The sequence below is a fragment of the Podarcis muralis genome, chromosome 11 (assembly GCF_964188315.1).
Source record: "Podarcis muralis chromosome 11, rPodMur119.hap1.1, whole genome shotgun sequence".
Classification (NCBI taxonomy): Eukaryota; Metazoa; Chordata; class Lepidosauria; order Squamata; family Lacertidae; genus Podarcis; species Podarcis muralis.
The window spans coordinates 2,930,005-2,948,663 of record NC_135665.1 but is presented as its reverse complement, the minus strand read 5'-3'; the positions used below and the strand labels follow the sequence as shown (position 1 = coordinate 2,948,663).

The 18,659-nt window shown below is 41.7% G+C and overlaps 1 protein-coding gene across 1 annotated transcript; it reads right to left on the bottom strand.

Moving 5' to 3' along the window:
• Positions 1–269: 269 nt before the first annotated feature.
• ANXA1 (annexin A1) lies at positions 270–17,850 on the bottom strand. The gene is made up of 13 exons (XM_028749112.2): positions 17,714–17,850; positions 14,204–14,283; positions 13,048–13,141; positions 11,758–11,852; positions 11,004–11,117; positions 7,804–7,894; positions 6,709–6,788; positions 6,544–6,600; positions 5,406–5,499; positions 5,002–5,097; positions 4,533–4,591; positions 3,477–3,599; positions 270–658 (listed from the first exon to the last, which is right to left on the bottom strand). Exons 2-13 carry the CDS (start codon positions 14,267–14,269, stop codon positions 599–601), a joined length of 1,029 nt encoding a protein of 342 aa, XP_028604945.2. The 5' UTR covers positions 14,270–14,283; positions 17,714–17,850; the 3' UTR covers positions 270–598.
• Positions 17,851–18,659: the final 809 nt, after the last annotated feature.

The following is an 18,659-nucleotide window of genomic DNA, read 5'->3' as shown; positions in this document are numbered from 1 at the left end:
CTGTATGAATGGGCTCCACTCAGTGACAGTTGCAATGGGGCAACGCTGATGGCTCCATTCCTGCCTTGGGAGTCTTTGCTTAGTAAAAGCCCAAGGCATAAGCCACTCCGCACGCTTAAGCATCTTGCCAGCACCTGCACCAATGGATGGATGTTCCGGGGGCAGGGCCAGCGTCACAGCTCCACCCAACAGCCCTTATGTGGAGCCCTCTTCCCTTGGACTAAATGCTAGAAGGATGCATACGGAAAACACAACAGATCAAAGCAATGTATATCACAGGTTCATTTTATTTGGAATGTTACTTAGGCCTGTTCAGGCACTTTCTTTACCTTTTACATTGACTAGGTATGTAAAAGCAAACATAGCTGTTCTTTGGCTTAGGATAAATATTAAAAAAGATGATAATGCCTCAGAAATTAAGAGCAACAAAGAGTATTTTTCCAGGCTACAGTTTTTCAAGATATCAAGACTGAACAATAGTCTAACTTGGCTATTACTCTAAGCGCCTTCATTACGTACACATATATTTAACAGTTGGAGTTTAAAAGGAATGATATCCTGAAGGCAGAGGCTGGAGAGTATCCAAAAGATATGGAGCTCAGTTGTCACCACCACACAAAGCCACCAGAATACTTTCATAATCACCTTTTGTTTCATCCTAGATGTGGAAGAACAAAGAAGAATCATGTTATGTGTCCAAGAAAACAGTCTACTACTGCTAGACATAATATAATGAAGTACAGTAATAAGAAGAGCTTTCCTGCTATGCTCACACAATACCTTTCCCCTCTGACCTCTTCATGTGATGTTTTAGATCCAGAACATCACAAGGAGGCTACATGAGTAGAGGAAGAGCCCTGATAGAAAGTGGCCCCTCTTCAACTCCTGGAGGACAGCAGGGATGCTGATGGAGGGCTGACTTCAATAATGTGAACAAACAAATGGCTGGAGAGGGCTTGTTTCCATGGGGCTGATGGCAGCTTCACAAAGAGGAAAGTGTCCTGGCTCATCCCAGAGTTCATGGCACTGAACATACATCATTGCTAATGCTGCTCCACTGAAAGCAATGGAGTATTCTCCCAAGTTTGGGGGGGGGGGGAGATTCTGGAGCTGTGTTGAGAGACTGTACCCAAGCTGTGAAAATCCTATTGTAGCCCAGCCAGTAACAGCTAAGAAGGAATGACTGCTAGGTTTCTTAAACAGGGCTACTCAGAATGCAGTGCATACCTACAAGATGCAGTTGTGTGACATCGAAGGGAGTCTTACAGCAAAACCCTGGGTGCGTCTATTCAGAAGCAAGTCCCACTGAGTTCAATGGGACTTCTAGATAGGACTTCTGGGTTAGCGCCATCGTCGAATGGCGGATTCCCTCTGAGCTCCCGAGGGAATCTGCTCAGCAGGGGTCGGGTCCTGCCGCGCCGGTGACGCGGGGACCCTTAAAAACCACGGGCATGGAAGCCCGTGGACTTGGTGACTTGGCGGGCACCGTTTGCGCCCCCGACCCGCGAAGGAGCCTTTTTAAAGGCTACGGAATGGGGGACGGGGAGCGGCGCGGTGCTGTGAGTCATCTGCTTCCCCTGCCGAGTGAAGCCGCATGCCATTGACAGAGAGCGCTGACTTCTTCTTCTGAATATTTGGATTAAAAGCTACAACCCGTGAGTAATACGGAAATTGGACTTAAAAGGGAAATTTTTCTTTTTTTTTGTTGGATTTGGCACGATCGGGGAAGGCGCAAAGAGGAAGTCCGTCTCCCTGTATTGTAAACAATTTAAAGCAAGGACTAGATAACTAAGGTTGAAAGAACATCCTTTTCTTTGTTGGATAAAAGTTATTAATTTCACGATTGGGAAGTACAAGTAACTTTGCTGGAGGATAAGAGTTGATTTTGAGAGTTAAAGTGCAACCCCCCAGGAACCGGGAGTGATCCGCGAGAGAGCCTGGTGAAGGATACAGAAGATTTTGACAGCTTGGGGAATAAAAAGTTGGGGAATAAAAAGAGAACTTTGTTTCTGTGACTTTGCTGGTTAGATTTGTTTCAATTTGGATATAAATTGTTGAAAACAAGGAAGAGTTGGGTTGGAACTGGAAGGATACTAAGTAACCATAATCCCTCTAGAGGGGGTTTTGGGATATTACAAGAATGGCTGTAAGTGGAAAAATACTCGTAGAGCTGAACAGGACTTTTTATCTCCTGGGAAAGCTTCAAGAACAAAGCAATATTTTGACTACGAGGGCTACTACATTGAACGAAACAGTAAACAAATTTACTGAAACTGGAAGGGACTTGACTCAAGTTTTTGTTCCTGAACAAAAAGTCCTTGTAGCGAAATCAAAAGTGTTTGCAGCTGAGCAGGAAAAGAAACCTCAGAAATTTGAGAAAGGGGAACAAGGGATACATGATGATTTGGAAGGGAATGAAGGAGGTGTTACAACGCCACAGAAGATCAAGGAAGGCCAGAAGCCTGCTAGGAAGGACATAAAGGAAAACAAGAATTGGATGATGAAAATTTGGTTTGAACTGGACAATGAAGATTGGAGAGATCTCCTGATGTGGAGATCTGAAGACCTATGGATTACAAATTTGATCAAGACGGAAGTTGGAGCTTTTGGGACATTCAGATTCAAAAAGATTAAGAAACAAGATTTGAGCTCCACTTTTAAATATAGAGGCCTAGATGGAAGAAAAATGGACATCTTCAAGACAGAGCTTCTCCGAGATTTGGTGTTTGATATAAAGGACTATCAAAAAAACCGGCAAAGAGGAACTGTGAGAAAATTAAGAGCCTCGGATGTGAGGTCTCCAGGCTGATAGCAGATAGACTGGTGGACATTGGGGATCAAAACCGGGAAAGGGGGGCTGGAGTTTGGGAATCCAAAGGGTGTATAATTATATTTTGAATTTTTCTTCTTTTTTATTTTGTTTTGCTATGAGTACAAAAAAGGGGAATTCGTGGAAGGGAATTGGGATCGACCTTAGAAAAAGATTTTAATGTATAAAGACTGTGGATTATAAGGTGAAAGTGGCTATATAAAATGAACTAAATTGAATAATGAATTAAAAACAATAAGGTCAAAAATTGGGGATAAGAACTTGTTGAACTAAATAAGTGGAGATGGAATACAAGAAGGGGAGGTGTGGGGAAGTCTTGGAAAGATGTCATTGAAAATAAGGTTTAAATGGTAAATCTTTTCTTTTTCTTTTTTTCTGTATTTTTTGAAAATTGCAATAAATATGATATTAAAAAAAAACCAATGGGACTTCTAGATAAATGTGCCTAGATTGCAGCCTTGATGCTACATAATTGTTTGGAAGCCCCAAAAGTAGTTTGTCAACAGGAATAGATAAATAAATATACATAAACAAGTCAGGATCTACATTTGCAAGCCAACCTGTCAGAGCTCCATACCTAACTCTTTAGCCACTCAATCAAGTTTAGTGCAATTTAAGTTTACTGCACTTTTTAAAAGTTACATACCAAGATGGCCTGGCAGAGGGATTTGCCATACATTGACTTGTAAAATCCTTTGATCTCATTCATGTCAATCTCGGAACGTGACACCATGATCCTGTTCAGAGTTCTGTGGCGTGTTCCAGAACCCTGTTAAAAATAAATGGAAGTAAATTCACTATATCCTTTGGCAGATGAGGCCAGCACCATCCAAAGGCTAAACAAGTGGCTGGTCAGTGCCTGGATGGGTTACTGCCTGGGAGTCACATGTATGCCTCCCAGTGTTCCATGACAGGGTGAAAAGAGGAATATAAATGTAATTAAATAAATAAAACTTTAATATAGACATTTTGATTGTAGTTGGCTTAGCACTGACTTTCCTGGTTCTATCACCACAGCTCTTAAAAGGATAAAGGATATTTCATGTGCATTCACTGCAGGCAAACAAATGTTCCTGCATATTTATTTTTCAAAATGGTGTTATGAACACATTGTAACATCAGTTTTTAAAGTGAAGGTGCAAGAACATTTGCTTCTCTGCAGTGAATAATTGCAGTGAATAATGTCCTTTGGCTATATCCTTTTAATAAACTACTGGCACCCCACCCTCATCCCCCAAAGCCCCATTTCAGAGCTCCCCACATGCTAGTGCTAAAATTGGGGTGGGAGGGATTCACCAAATGTTCTCTGGAAGTAGTAGAATTCCACAACAGGCCCAGGATCACCAATAATTTCTTGTTCTCTTTGATAAATTTCAGCTCAACTAGACTGGAGCCACAGCTGTTCCAGACATTGTCAACTTGATTCACATGTCAGAAGCTGGGAGGGGGACTAGTTTGATCAATATTCTCAGGGTGTGGGGATACATAAAAAATGTCTTTGTGTGTGTACATACACATACATACATACACATTACTTGCCTAAGTAATATATTATATTGGACCGGTCCTATTGGGAATGCTCCACTGATTAAATTACCCCCTTCATCATAAAGAGGGCCAGACCTTAGGCATCCTTGCCTAAGGACTCTGATTTTAGCCTACCCCTTTAGAACAAGAGTTCTGCCACTAAAGTATATTTTACCTTCATTGCCAAGTGGAGCTTTTCCGCAAAGAAAGCTGGCTTGCTTGTGGCACATTTCACTGGAAATCAAACAGAACTGTGATTATTTATGACAGCAAAATAACAAACAAGATATGAGGGAAAGAACAGATACAGATTCTGAAGACTTCAAACTCAATGGGCTTTAGTCACCATTGGGAGTTAATTAAACACAAATTGCAAGCCTTGGGTGCCTTGACAGAAAGGTGATACATAAATGCAAATAAATAATAATAATACTCTCTGCACACCTACACCCACTGCATCCTCCATGATTTTTTTTAGGCAAGTAATGTGAATTTCATAAATCACTATATACAGTCAGGCTGAGCTCAGTTGGACTTACTTCTGAGTAGACAAGATCACTCTATTGTTCGCCTAATAATACTTTTTATATAAGGGGGGACAGAACTAAGAAACAGAGTTTTAACTATGGAAGAGGGTCACATACCAATTGCTGTCAGGCAATTCTCAATGTCTCCCTTCAGCTCCAGGTCCAAAGCCTTGTTCATGTCATGCTTGCTGTACTTGGTGTATTTCTGGAAAACTGAAAACAAAGGTGTGAGGGGAAATGTAAGGCTGTGCTTGCCATGAGATATGCAATTTTCATGCAAGTTCTGTGAATGCTGACAGGACAATGTCCTATGTTACTCTTTCAAAACAGCTTTTGTTACTTTAGAAGCAGCCAACTGTAGTCTGGAAATGCAGACTTATTAACAAAGCTGTGGGGGCTCCTCTGTTTATCCTTAAGCGGTCACTATTTTGCACTTTGCTGTTAGGCTTTGTCCTCACAGAACACCAAAGTGGCTGAAGCAATTCTTGACTGAATACAGGATTAAATGGCTTTCTACCTACCTCTTCGGAGGTGTGGCATGCTTCTTGCAGTGAGGATAGTAATGAAAGCATCAATATCAGTCCCCTTTCTTCTTTCTCCAGCCTCATACAAGGCCTGTGGGAATAAATTAGATTATGTAGTGTGGGAGTCCGAAATATTGTGTATAATCCGATTCAGTCAAAAGCAAACAACTGCACAGCAGAATTCAATCTGCAGGTCAAATGATTTTCTGTCCATTCTGTAAATTGACAGTACCTTGGGATTCCTGCAGTTAAGTGAACCCCAGAATCACATATACACTATGGCTGAGAGCTGGTGGAATGGAAGGAGTTGCTTATTTCCTCGCTGACCATTTCCCCACTCGCATAACACTCTCTCTCTCTCTCTCTCTCTCTCTCTCTCTCTCACACACACACACACACACACACACACACACACACACACCCTTACCCTTGTTTGCACCTAATGCTAAGCCATGCTGTGCCCAGGTAGAAACTTATGGCATGTGGCTTAAAACAATCTTCTCCCCCCCCCCCCCCCCATGAATGAACTCCTGGGGCACAAAGGCATCACAGAAGGGAAGAGACCCAGGCCTGCCTCACATCAGGTCACCACAGGCCCGTGCCTCAGTCAGGCCCAGCCCTGCCTTTCCTCCAAGACTTGGTGGAGGGCTGTTTAATGGGGGGGGGTGTCATGTGGAACCTAGTTCTTTCCGTTACATTCTAGGGTTGCCATACATCCAGAATTTCCTGGACATTGCCAGGATTCGGCTGTCAGAAATTGCTTTAATGTCCAGGAACCCATGTTGGAAGTGTAGATTTTGGTGAACTCCCTTAAGAATAGCTCAAAAACTTTTTTATTTTTTATTTTTGAGATCTTGCAAAACTAAAAAATTCAACAACTTTTGTGTCCAGATTTTCACCTTTTGAAATATGTCAACCCTACGTTAGAACCATCTCTTTGTGAGTCCTGAGATTTTATTAATGAAAAATTAATAAATTATTTGGGGCTTTGAGGGGAGTGGCAGGATAGATAACAGAGCTCTGGCAATATGAAATAGATCTGGTGCTCTTATTAGTCCTTGGCAAGAGGGAAAAGCTTGTGCTTCTGTGGGCATGGAGGGGAGGACATTCAGAATAGACACAAGCCTGCTCTTACCCGGGCATCATTATCGGCCAGCTCTTCATTCACATGAGGGTTTTCATCACGGTCACCCTGCAAAAGATCGAGTTCACCTGTTACCACTTTGCAGACTATAATCCTGGCTTCCTACCAGCAAACAAACATTAACTTCTAGTTCTCAAAAATTCAAATTGTGCATACCTTTGCTAGGGCAACCAAAGCCTTCTGGAAGGCTCCAGATGTATCTGAGACAATGTCTTTGGTAAGATCCCTCTTATAAGCTGCAAAAAGTACAAAGCACTTAAAATAAACCTTTGAAATCCATTTTTAACAACAAAATATTCATTGTGGTGAGATAACTCTCTCATTCCATAGTTAACTGACTGACGTTTTACACCCAATGACAGATTTCCATTGGAAATCCTATAGCACAATCCTATGCATGCTTAGACATATGTCTCACTTTGTCCAGTGGTGGAGCAGTGCCTAGGAGCCCCCACCCCTGGCACTGCTAAACTTACCAGAAAAGGCTGGGGTGGCCTGGCAGTGAGGTCATTTTTGAATGAGCCAATTCAAAACTCCCACGAGCACAACACCTGCGTAGCCAGTAAGTCAGGAGGGCAGCCCCACAGCTCCCTCCACCACATGAGCTGCATAGAATCGCAGCCTCAATGTGTTTTTATTTCTGTCTTTTTGCAAAGAGGACCTGCAAATGGCATGTGAAGAGTCCCAGTGCTTCCTTCATTTGACAGACTGGGGAGGGGGGGCAAGAAGAAGAGAGGGACGGGGGGGGGGGGAATAGGTGTGATTTGCCTACATGATCCTTCTAACAAGGCAATTGAAAGGGAATATCACCAATTACAGAAGCAGATGCAGACCCAGACACTATTTTCTTGTTGATGTGGCATAATTTTCACACATATTTTTATAGAGTTAGTGGAACGTTATCCATGTAGACAAACATTTGCAGCTTAGTAGCTGTTCAACGGCTTTGCCTCACAGTTTAAAACTGAAGGGTTGAGTGGGGAGAGAGAGTTCAGCATATAGTCTAGTTCCCTACAAGCCATAATCACAGTGGATGGAACACTGGATTGTTAGATTGCCGTCTGTGTTCCAAGAATGGCACAAGGCCAGATACATGCATTGCTCTTAGTTCTATACCCTGAACAAAATGCAAGAAGTTGATTTTTCTATCTTAAGATACATTAACAAAGAAAGCAGCTCCAAGTATTTTATTCTCCCCTTGCATAGCATTTTATATTGAGTTTAAACAGACAAACCCAAACACTAAGTTACCTTCATTATATGCTCTGCTGACTTCCTTGATTTCTCTGTTGTTCCTTGATGCCATAATCTCGATTAAAATGTCTTCATCAGTTCCAAGACCCTGTATGGCAGTAAATCAATAATATGTATTCCTCTAAAATGACTTTAATCTAAAAAGTGCATAAAGGACCCAGAACAATAAAGGAACAGGTGGTATATCCAGTCAAAATCACAGCCATGTCATGCATTCACAAAATAAGAGTTTATCTTCAACCTTGGGGGCCAATATGTTGTTGGGCTACATCTCTCGTGATCCCCAGCCAGCTTAGCCAATGGTCAGGGATGATGGAAATTTGAGTTCAATGTCATCTGGTGACCCAAAGTCCATGGGACCTAATATATAATATCTGAAAGACTGCTGCCTTTCCTATAATCCTTTTCAGGCAGTAGGATCGGCAGAGAGGGGAACTCTCCGAAGTTTGTGGGGCTGACCCAAAATAGAACATTCTCTGTGGTAGACCCTAAGCTATTTAATCCACCACCCCAGACATCAGTCTGGCTCCTTCATTCTGTAGTTTCCATACCCTGAACTTTGGCACTGGAGATACATACACATGGACATGTATATGTACATGTATACAGTTGTACCTTTCTCAAACAGAATGCATTCTGGGAGTCCATTTGACTCCTGGAACCATTCAAAAACCAAGGCACAGCTTCCGATTGGCTGCAGGAGTGTCCTGCAGCCAACTGGAAGCCGCACCGGATGTTCAGCTTCCAAAAATCGTTCAAAAGCCAGAACACTCACTTCTGGTTTTTGATGTTTGGGAGCTGAAACATAAGAGTTCCAATGTGTTCAGCAACCAAGCTATGACTATTATATATATATTTATATATATATGTAAGCAGTGCTTTTTTTTCTTGGAAAAAAAATGTTTAGGGGTACTCTCATTTTCCTACTCATATTGAAATACTGGTCCTCAATGAAGCCAAACTTAGATTCACAAAGTGTTTAGGGGTATGCGCACTGGCGGAGGAACGGGAATGCGTAGGGAGCGGACCGCCCCCCGGCACCACTATTCTGCTAGGGTGCCATTGTGACGGGCCCCTGGACACGCACTGTGCACCCTCCCACACCCCAGGCATCACACCCTCACAGGCAGTGCATCATGCCCACAGATGTACCACACCCCGGGATGGGCAGCGTGCCATGCCCCTGGGATGCGCACAACGCCCCCTCCTGCTCTCCGCCCCCAGTAGTGGAGCATTCAGCTTTGCCACTGCTCCTGCGTCCCCCAGAAAAATCACTGTATGTAAGGTAAAAGGTATATATTTAGGACCCATCCTGTTCTCTTGACTGTAATTTGTTCTAACTGATTTTACTATTGTATTTATAAACTATTGTAAATTACCGTAAATTTCGCTCTATAACACGCAGATTTTTTCTCCTAAAAAGTAAGGTGAAATGTCTGTGCGTGTTATTGAGCGAATGTGTGGTCCCTGGAGCTGACTCTCCGGAGCTAAGGGGCAAAATAGGCAAAAATAAGGCAAAAATAAGATTGGGCAGTCGGGCGGAGGGAAGAGGGAAGGCGGAAGCTGTTGCTTTCCTGCATTCTGCCTCAGGGTCTTACTGCCCACCCACTTCTGTTGCTGCGTTTGCTCAAACTCAACAAAGAGCAGGGAATCCCCTGCCCTCCTGGCAAGCAGAGGGTTAAGGAAATGATCGAGTCCTTCCGTGCAGGCTCCAGCCCACCACCTCCTCCTCTCCGTGCTCTAGGGACTCGCAGGCAGCCGAAAAACACGCAAGTGGGAGAGAGAGAGAGAGAGAGAGAGAGAGAGAGAGAGAGAGAGGGCTGGCTTGGGTTTGGTGGAGGGGACTTTTGCTTTACAATGGTAGGTTTCTCATTTCTTTTCCAAAAGCAGAGAGCCCTGCCCCCAGGCCCCCTCCAAATTACAGCTTCTCCAAGCAATGTACTGCTGGAGGGAGACAGTATGCTTGTTTGGAAGAGAAACCCTGCTTCCCTGCTCGTAAGTAACAGCAGGCTGGATTGCAGAGTGAGGCATGGAAATCTCTGGATTTATATGCTGTATATCAAATATCTTAATCTATACTTTCTAACACGGCAGGTAAATCAGAATCTCCTGAGCCAGGAGGATTACAGCATCTCTCCTCTCCCCTTCATTAAAAGCCTAATACTCTTCTTTGAAGAAGTATAACGTGAGAATGTTTTTTATATATTTTTTTTAAAGTTCATTTCCTCACTGATAATTGATAATTATCAACACTGATAATTGCTGCCACAATAACAATTGATTGAAAATGGAATTTAGTCCCCCCCCCCCCCCATAGAGAGCTGTTCTTCAAACGTTTAGCCTTAATACAGTGGCTGATGTAATACCCTTCTGCTTCACTAGGCATTTTATATAGGGACATTAAAATTGATTTTCTACATCTTGGCAGATGAAAAAAAGTGTGTTACATGCCCTATTGCCCAAAAGTGTGCAAGCACAGAGCAAAGGTTGCAGTGACAGAGGTGGCCAAAAAAGAAATACCGTAAATAAAAAAGAAATCATACTTCGTATATCCTGTCTGTTTTTTCCTTAATAGGGACTTTTATAAGCATGGATCCACAGGATCTTTGCACTGGGTCACCCCAAATTCACCATCAGATAACATAGCATGTCCATGGCTACAGCTGCACCAAAAAAATCATGCACCCACTGTTGCCTAGGGTCGCAGTGGTGCAAAAACGTGGTTACAAAGCATGGATCCACATGGATCCTCAGGATTTTTGCATTGGGCTACTCCAAACTCACTGTCAGATCACATGTCTGTGGCCACAGCATGAACCAAAAAAATCATACATCCACTGTTTCATTTAGAATATTTTTTTTTCTTGTTTTCCTCCTCTAAAAACTATGTGCGTGTTATGGTCTGGTGCGTGTTATAGAGCGAAAAATACGGTACCCTGGAAACTCATGGTGAAGGGTTGGGCAACAACCACAGAGACCAGAAAGAAGAAATGGTCAGCCACAATCTACCTGTGCAGTTTACACAACAATATTTCTGCCTGTAACATGAGTGGAGCCAATGAGCTTCTTGGCCCTGCTCCACTCTCACACTTGAGGTTATACACATTTATTAGATTTGTTTTTGACTCAATAATGCTGAAGACCAGCTCTTGCTTGGGTACAAGACCCAGCTTATCCCAGTCAGCAGAGAGACCTACCTTCATGGCGTACCTGAGCTCATCAGCATCAAACTGGGCTGGAGTCTTCAGCAAACCCAGGACAACATCTTCTAGTTGGCTTTTAAGTGCTTTTCTCAAAGCATCTTCCAGGGGCTGTAACCGAAAGCAACATCAGTGTAAACTAACCATTTAAAGAGTTATTTGGATTATAAAATAAATATCTAATCTACTTCCCCCCTTTGACAACAATTCCCTCTCTGCCAAGAAGAATATTGTTCAAGCGTCAAACACTCCATATACTTGTGTCTATTAAACTTGTAATGCCATCTTAAACAGGCTCATTGCCATGTACAGAAACCTCACACATTCAGGAAAAGCCTTTTTTCCCCACTTGAAATTGGCCATAGCTTCCTCTCTATACCCCGTTCTCATGGGTGCTGATGGAATCTGCCTTCAGTTGTTCCTGATTCATTTATCATTCATTTATGGTTAGAAAGTGGCATGGCATTATCCCTTTCAGATTCTTTTATTAAAAAAAACAATTTAAAGAAGCCAAGGAAAGGCCCTCCGTTCAAATCAGAACCATGGTGCTGGGGGGGGGGATATCCCTCCCCCATGCCAAATCTGGGACACATTGACATCCACCTCTTCAAACCTATATTCTAACAACCAAAAACCATGAGGATTTTAAAATGTTGATTCCTTTTTCTAAAACAATGCATCATGATCTTCAAAATGCAAACATGTATATACAAGATAGTTCTTCAGGGTGATCCTTTATTAGCAGCTGTACCTTTCCCTTTAACTGCTGGTAGGCAGCTTTGATCTGCTGGCGTTGGCCATTGTTTCGCTTGGTCAAAATATCAATGATGGTTGCTTCATCAACTCCTGAAATGCAAAGAAGAAGTATTTGTAAGCCATATCACTGTGTGCAGATCATTTTTCCTAATTATAATACTGAGAGACAAATAAAGTTTCAGCCATAACTGGCCCATGTCACTTTTTCCATGAACATTTTCAGCGAGTGAAAAGATGGGTTTTCACTACTCATTCTTAAGCCATTCACTTATGTTTTGTCCTTACTTGCCCTGCATTTTATAATCATGCTGCTATATATGATGTCCTATGCAGAGCTGTGAAATCAGCCCCTTCACAACACTTCATCGGGTGGCGTCAAGCAAAAGAGGAAGAAACAGCAGCCAGGAGAAAATAATGACAGATTTTTAAAAGAATGTTTACAGACTATTTAAAGGGGAGAATTCTTCATTAAGGTTAGTAAAAAATGATATTCTCAAATTTCCAGGGCTATTTGAGTGTAGGGAAGCCATGTGTGGAAGGGGGTTCCACTGAAAATTATTGGAATAGGGAGGAGGCAGAATGGATATATATTTGGATTTTTATAACTTTGTATTTGTAAAACCAAATAAAAATGATTTTTTAAAAAAGGTTTTTTTCACAGAAACCTCTCCTGAGAAATGTTGGCTTGATCAGCTGTTACTTTCTTCATCCTAACAACAATCAGCAGAGAAAGGAGAAGACTGGGAAGAATAGGAAGTCAAACCCATTGATTTATTCAGCAATTTTGGTGTAAGATGAAACAATATTTAAACTTAATGCACACTTTTGCCAAAATTGGGTAGGCCATTTTGCTGAATATTCTCCAGGTGAAGACTGAAATTCTCCAACAACTCAGATTGGGATTAGGAAAATTTGGGGGTTTTTAACTGTAAGAAAGAAGTCAACTCAGCCCTAATTTTCCACCCAACTAAGATTTCTAATTTTGACCAAACTTTGGAACTGGAGACTATCCAGCCTGAGGCTAAAGTTTGTAGGAAAACCTCACACATACCAGGCAGATAAAGGAGGATCTTTGAATCCCATGAACCATGATGGACATACCAGAACAATTTAGAAGACTGGGGTAACAAATTGGATGAAAAATCAGTTTCCATTGACAACCTTGGAAAAAGGACTGGTGATCTAATCTGGTCTTCAAAATAGCAGTCCTCACTATATTAGGGACATGTCGATGGAGGACAGTTTCAAACTGCTTCCACATGCATGATGAACAAGCCCATCTTACCTTTAGCTGTTATGGCCTTATCCAGGGCGGCAGCATCAACAGATGGATCAAAGCTAGGATAAGCATGAACTGCAGAGCCACTTTTAGTATTTTTCTAAATGAAACAGAAGGACTGAATGAGAAACTTACATTTGCTTTAATTTTCATCCTCTGAGGTTCAGGATGAATTGCATTTAGAACCAGGTAATTGAAGTATAAATTATCAAAAGATGCAAAATAATATATATATAGCATGCTACAGTTATTCCATTGACATATTGCCTTTACATTTTCAATGACAATTAAGGCTCGGATCTAAGGGACAATTATGAGTACCATGGATAGCATTGCCATATGTCTGGACATATACTGAATACTGCTGTCTCTAGCAGTGTCTGGGCAGAAATCGGTGAAATGTCCGGGAAAATCCAGGTGTATGGCAGCCCATGTTGCTGATTTTCCATTAAAAAGAAGCTCAAAAATGGCCCGGGGAAAGTGACCTGAAACTTAGACCCTGCTCTACAACGGAAGGCTCCCTGTATAATGTAGAAGCATGATCATGTACAAAGAAGCTACATGCACAGAACAACCTTTTCCCTTCAGATGTCTTCTCTCTTCCCATGCATAGAAGGTGGCAAAGACAGGCAACTAGGGACATGACAAGGGGGGTGTGGCCAACAAGTGATGGACAGCGCATGAAAGGGGCTCTTGCTTAAGCAGCGATAGTGCTTGTTAATAACACTGGGGCTCTTATAGGAAGACACTTTGACATGCCACACCCATGTTCTGAAATCTATTTGTGTTGACACCCTAATACAAAGTCATTCTCTGACTATGAAAGAAAATCCTCCCACAGGCCAAAAGGTATCATCCACACAAAGAGGGATGTATTTGCAAACTTAGGGAAACCCCAAGGTTTGCAAAAGTATAAAATATATTTAAGGAAAAACACCCCAATCAAGACTGAGCATTGTTTAGTGGCTATAGACCAATGGCTGCCTGATGCTGGCAGTGGGAGTGGGGATAATGCATTCTGGAAAATGGTACAGATGGCTGGCTGGCAGGAATCCTGAACAGCAGCATATTCCACATTGGAACATTTTGTTGCAGACCCCGTGTGATTAACTCTGTCTTCTACTTTTCTTTTTTTATGCACATATTGTTTGAAAAATCTTACCACGTATTGTGGTTCATCATTTTCAATAAACCAGGCCTGTTTCAGAAACTCTTGCACAAAAGCCATGTTGTTTCAAGGTTCTGCAGGGAGAAAGCAAGGATTATAATGAAATGTTACAGCAGTCTCTTTTCATGTTTTCTAAGGTTAATAATCATCTATATTGTCAGGGCTTTCTGAAAGCCATGAAAAGAGATTAATGTTTCCCAACAGCCCTCTGAAGCAAATGAGACTATGACATTCTCATTCCATACTGGGAGGAGGGTGACTAGGTCAAAAAGATCACATATGCTTCTCACATGCTGATTTTAGCATTGGCACAAAGGGATGGGTGGAGGGGTCAAATTCTGTTTCTCTCAATTTCTCATTTTTCCAATCTTAAGTTCAGTTCTCAGTTTAGAAAATTCATCAGCATTTGGGTGAGAATTTCTCCTAATGTTACAATTTTTAGCATGATTTTTTTGCCCAATATACACATTTTTGCAAAGCAATTTTTTGTAGTATGATGCATGTTTTTTATTTTATTTTTACTAATATATACATTTATATGCACAGTTTACTCCAGTACATGCAATTTTGTACACATCACACAGCTAAGAACTACACTGCAAAATTCAGAGTAATGCGGATTTGGAAGGATGGCTGTGTTTTAGTTCACTGAATTTTGTATGATTGCCTTTAAATACAAACTGAATTGAATTTCTCCCTCATCCCTTCTTGGCAGTGCTACTTCCATAGAGGAAGTGTCCAGCCCAAACCTAGCATATGAGTCACACACCACTTGTAAGATGAAATGAGAGAGGCAGAAGGAAAGCATGGGTTCGCTAAAAGAGAGCCATGGGCTGCCAGAAGGCCATCCCCAAGCTGGACCTTCATTAGGGACAACAAAAAAGGCATATTCAGAGAAGGCCCATTGAAATCAATGGGCAAAAGTTTGTTATAACCACCGTTAGTCCATTGGTTTAATTAGGTACAGTCCTGGCATGATTTAATCAGATACAACCCATAGTATATTCTTATTTCCTACACACACACACCCCATATCACTAGAGTTTGGGGAGGCAGTAATAGGGTAGTTAAACAATCCTCAGCTTCATGCAACAGAGGAGGAACTCAGGCTCAGAAGCACTTACTCAAAACCACCAAGTTGGGCTGAGATAAGATTTGAGAGGTTAAGAAATCTAGATTCAATGCTTTTAATCTTCGTGGTTCAATCACAATTCCATTCAGATATTATTTCAGCAAAGTCCTTCTTTTAGTGTTATTTATTTTGGTACTTTGTGAAAGACTAATTTCCCATTGAATTCCAAAAATAGGACAGCTAGAAAGTTTGTCACCAGTGGCCTACTTGGAGGGCATTCCAGTGATGCAAAGTTTGCAGGAAGTAAGTAGGATGTATCCAGGGACTGGCCACCAAATAGCCTTTTATATCTCATCTCTGTGGTGGTTTTCACACGGCAGTTTATTCCATTTCCCCAGTCCCCTAAGTGTTAATCTCCACAGGAGTCAACTCCTTGGGGCCAAGGTCCTTTTGCCCCCCCCCCCCATAATATTTGAGTGGGACCACCCCCACAAAGTTAATGGGCATTGCCCTTTACCAAACAAAGAAGAGTGGCTAACTAAATTGATGGACTATGCCAAAATGGCAAAATGGGTGGGTGTAATAAGAAACCAAGAGGAAAACAAAATATTAAAGAGTGGGGAACATCTGAAAAATTCTGGCACGCAAGTAAGTTCATTAGTAGGGTTAACTTAAATCAAGTATTTAAAATTATCATTAATAGAAAAGGAAGAATAACTTAAAAATGGAGTAAAGTGGAAAATGCAGTGTTAAAATTTTAAATTAGAAAAGAAACCACAAAAGTGGGAGAGGAAAGTCATATATATAATTGTACTAGATGTATGTGTTTGCAAGGTGTGTACTTGTAAACTTTTGAAAACTGAAAATAAATATATATATTAAAAGTTAACGAGCATTGCCATTCAAATGGTGTGTGTGTCACATCTTGCTAGGCACCCCCAATATTTTATTCAAGTTGCTACCCCTGCAGAACACATACAGTAAAGGCCACTTCTGGAAATCTAGTGGAATATGGTGGAAGCTCAGCACTCATTTCCATGTTAATCCATTTGCAAGCCCATTAACCCAGTAAACTGTGAGAATAGTGGGGCTAGACAATGTACCACCAGTATATAGGTCTTTCCTGCCATTTTCATGAGTGAATCAGAGAGGAATCACTGGTGAAATTTAGCTCAACATGCTGGTATATGAGTCAAAAAGCCATGGCTCCATAGTACGGCCATGTGAAAGGAATGTTAGAAAACAGAACAGAAGTGCTAGCAATCAGGAAAACGAATGCAGTGCTCTGCATGTCTGGATGCCCCCTCTGACCCCAGCCAGGCTAGAAGTTGCTCTAGATGCTTTGCAGTTTATACAAGACAGCTGCCCTCAATTCAGGGTTGGCTAACACACAAATCCCGCTAGTTAGATGTATAAAACCAAGAGTTCCAAAGCCATTTTGGGGGGATCATTGCAAAAAACCCGAGTTCACATGCAATACTTGCATAACAAGAAGAATAATCCTGTGTCTACAAAAATGTAACCTGATGCAAAGGCCTAAGTATATTTCAAAGAGCTTCTTTTGCAACATTCCAACATGTTTACTAAGAAATAAATCATATGATGTTTAATGCCACTTTCTCAAAAGTAGGCATCCACCAGATCAAGTATATCAAAGTACTCTCACAAGGACACAGCTATTTTTGGCATTTCATGTCCCATAGGCAATCTCCCCTCATGTCCAGAATGCATCAAAATCTTGAAAAACTTGTCCCTTGACTCAAAAGAACTACCAAGCAGAAAGAAACAGCCCCACCCTCTTTTGAAAGCAGTTGTGGAAAGTATGAACAGATTAGGGGCGAGATTCTGCAGCTCTTACTCATACATACACCCTCAGGAGGAGCCGTCTGCAATTTTAAAAAAGGAAGGGGACTAATTACTGGCTCCCCTGCCTTCTTTCTTGAAGAAGAGCTCACATTTTAATTTCATACCTAGGTAATGTTTGCAAGAAGTGACAACTCGGCTGTTATTAAAACAGTTAAGCAACGTCATAACCACAGGGTGCATGTTTTTCAAAAAAAAAGTTTCCATACAAGGAAGTCACATTTCCTCCCTCTTAACTCACTCTTTTGTGGTTAAAAATAATTCAGTTTTCCATGGTCACACACATCCACACAAAAGCCAGTCCTAAAAGAGCTAGTTTTAGACAAACTAAAAAAATAAACCTGCATTGGCAGCTTCAGAAGTATTGCTGCTTTTTCACAACCCCCCCCCCGAAAAAAATACAGCAAGCAAACAACTTTTTTAAACAGACTACAGCCTTGTTCCTAAGCACATTTGGTTGAAAATAAGTACGTAATACCTAAAAGTAAATTTGCACAGGATGTCATCCCATAAGTCACACTTTTCTACAACTAACAAGCAGTAAAGAGCAAGGAATGAAGAAGCCATACCTTTTGATTTCCAAACTCAGAAAGACTCTTTTTTGCTCTGGAAAACTACAGACTGGAAGAATCAGACTGCCGACTTGTGGCTTTTATAAAGCTACCAGGAAGCCACACCTAGCAACCAATGCTTACTTCTACAACTCAAATGATTGGTTGCTTGGTGGGGGAAGGCTAAGAATCTAGGCAAAACTCACACCCAAACATTTTGGAAACAAACTGTCCACTGCAGTGAAGAAACAGACCAGTGAGCTAATGCTGAAACTGCTAGAACCAGATGAATAACTGAGATGGCTGAATCCTGAGACATTGAAGTCAATGGTATTAACAATTAAGCTGCAAATTAGACACTCTTAACTGCTCAAAAATTAACACATTAGACTGCCATGTCAAAGTCAGTTTCTTTTTTGTACTGTTAAAAGCAGTTTCTTTGTAGACTGCCATTATTGTCATGGTTCATATACCCAAATGAGCACAGAAATATGCCTTATGCATGCACACTCTGCCATAGGCTGGTTCATACCATCCTGTTTCAGGATGGACCTGCATTGTACATCATGAACATCTCTGCACATTCCTTCGGCTTTCATCTGAAAATTTGTTCACATTTCTGAAACTTCCTTCAGAAACAGCCACCAGCTGCTACATGCATGGCTGGCTCAAGGCATCCACCCATTATGATTTTCATAAATGAAGAAGAATATTGATGATTGGTAAGCCACCACCTGGGACGCGGGTGGCGCTGTGGGTTAAACCACAGAGCCTAGGACTGGCCGATCAGAAGGTCAGCGGTTCGAATCCCCGCGACGGGGTGAGTTCCCGTTGCTCGGTCCCAGCTCCTGCCAACCTAGCAGTTCGAAAGCACGTCAAAGTGCAAGTAGATAAATAGGTACCACTCCGGCGGGAAGATAAACAGCGTTTCCGTGCGCTGCTCTGGTTCGCCAGAAGCGGCTTA

Coding starts and splice junctions, on each gene's coding strand:
- ANXA1 (XM_028749112.2), bottom strand. CDS start 14,269: ATGGCTTTTGTGCAAGAGTTTCTGAAACAGGCCTGGTTTATTGAAAAT. Junction 5,098..5,405: donor CATGCCACACCTCCGAAGAG/GTAGGTAGAAAG, acceptor CTTTGTTTTCAG/TTTTCCAGAAATACACCAAG. Junction 659..3,476: donor CCCTCTGCCAGGCCATCTTG/GTATGTAACTTT, acceptor TTCCACATCTAG/GATGAAACAAAAGGTGATTA.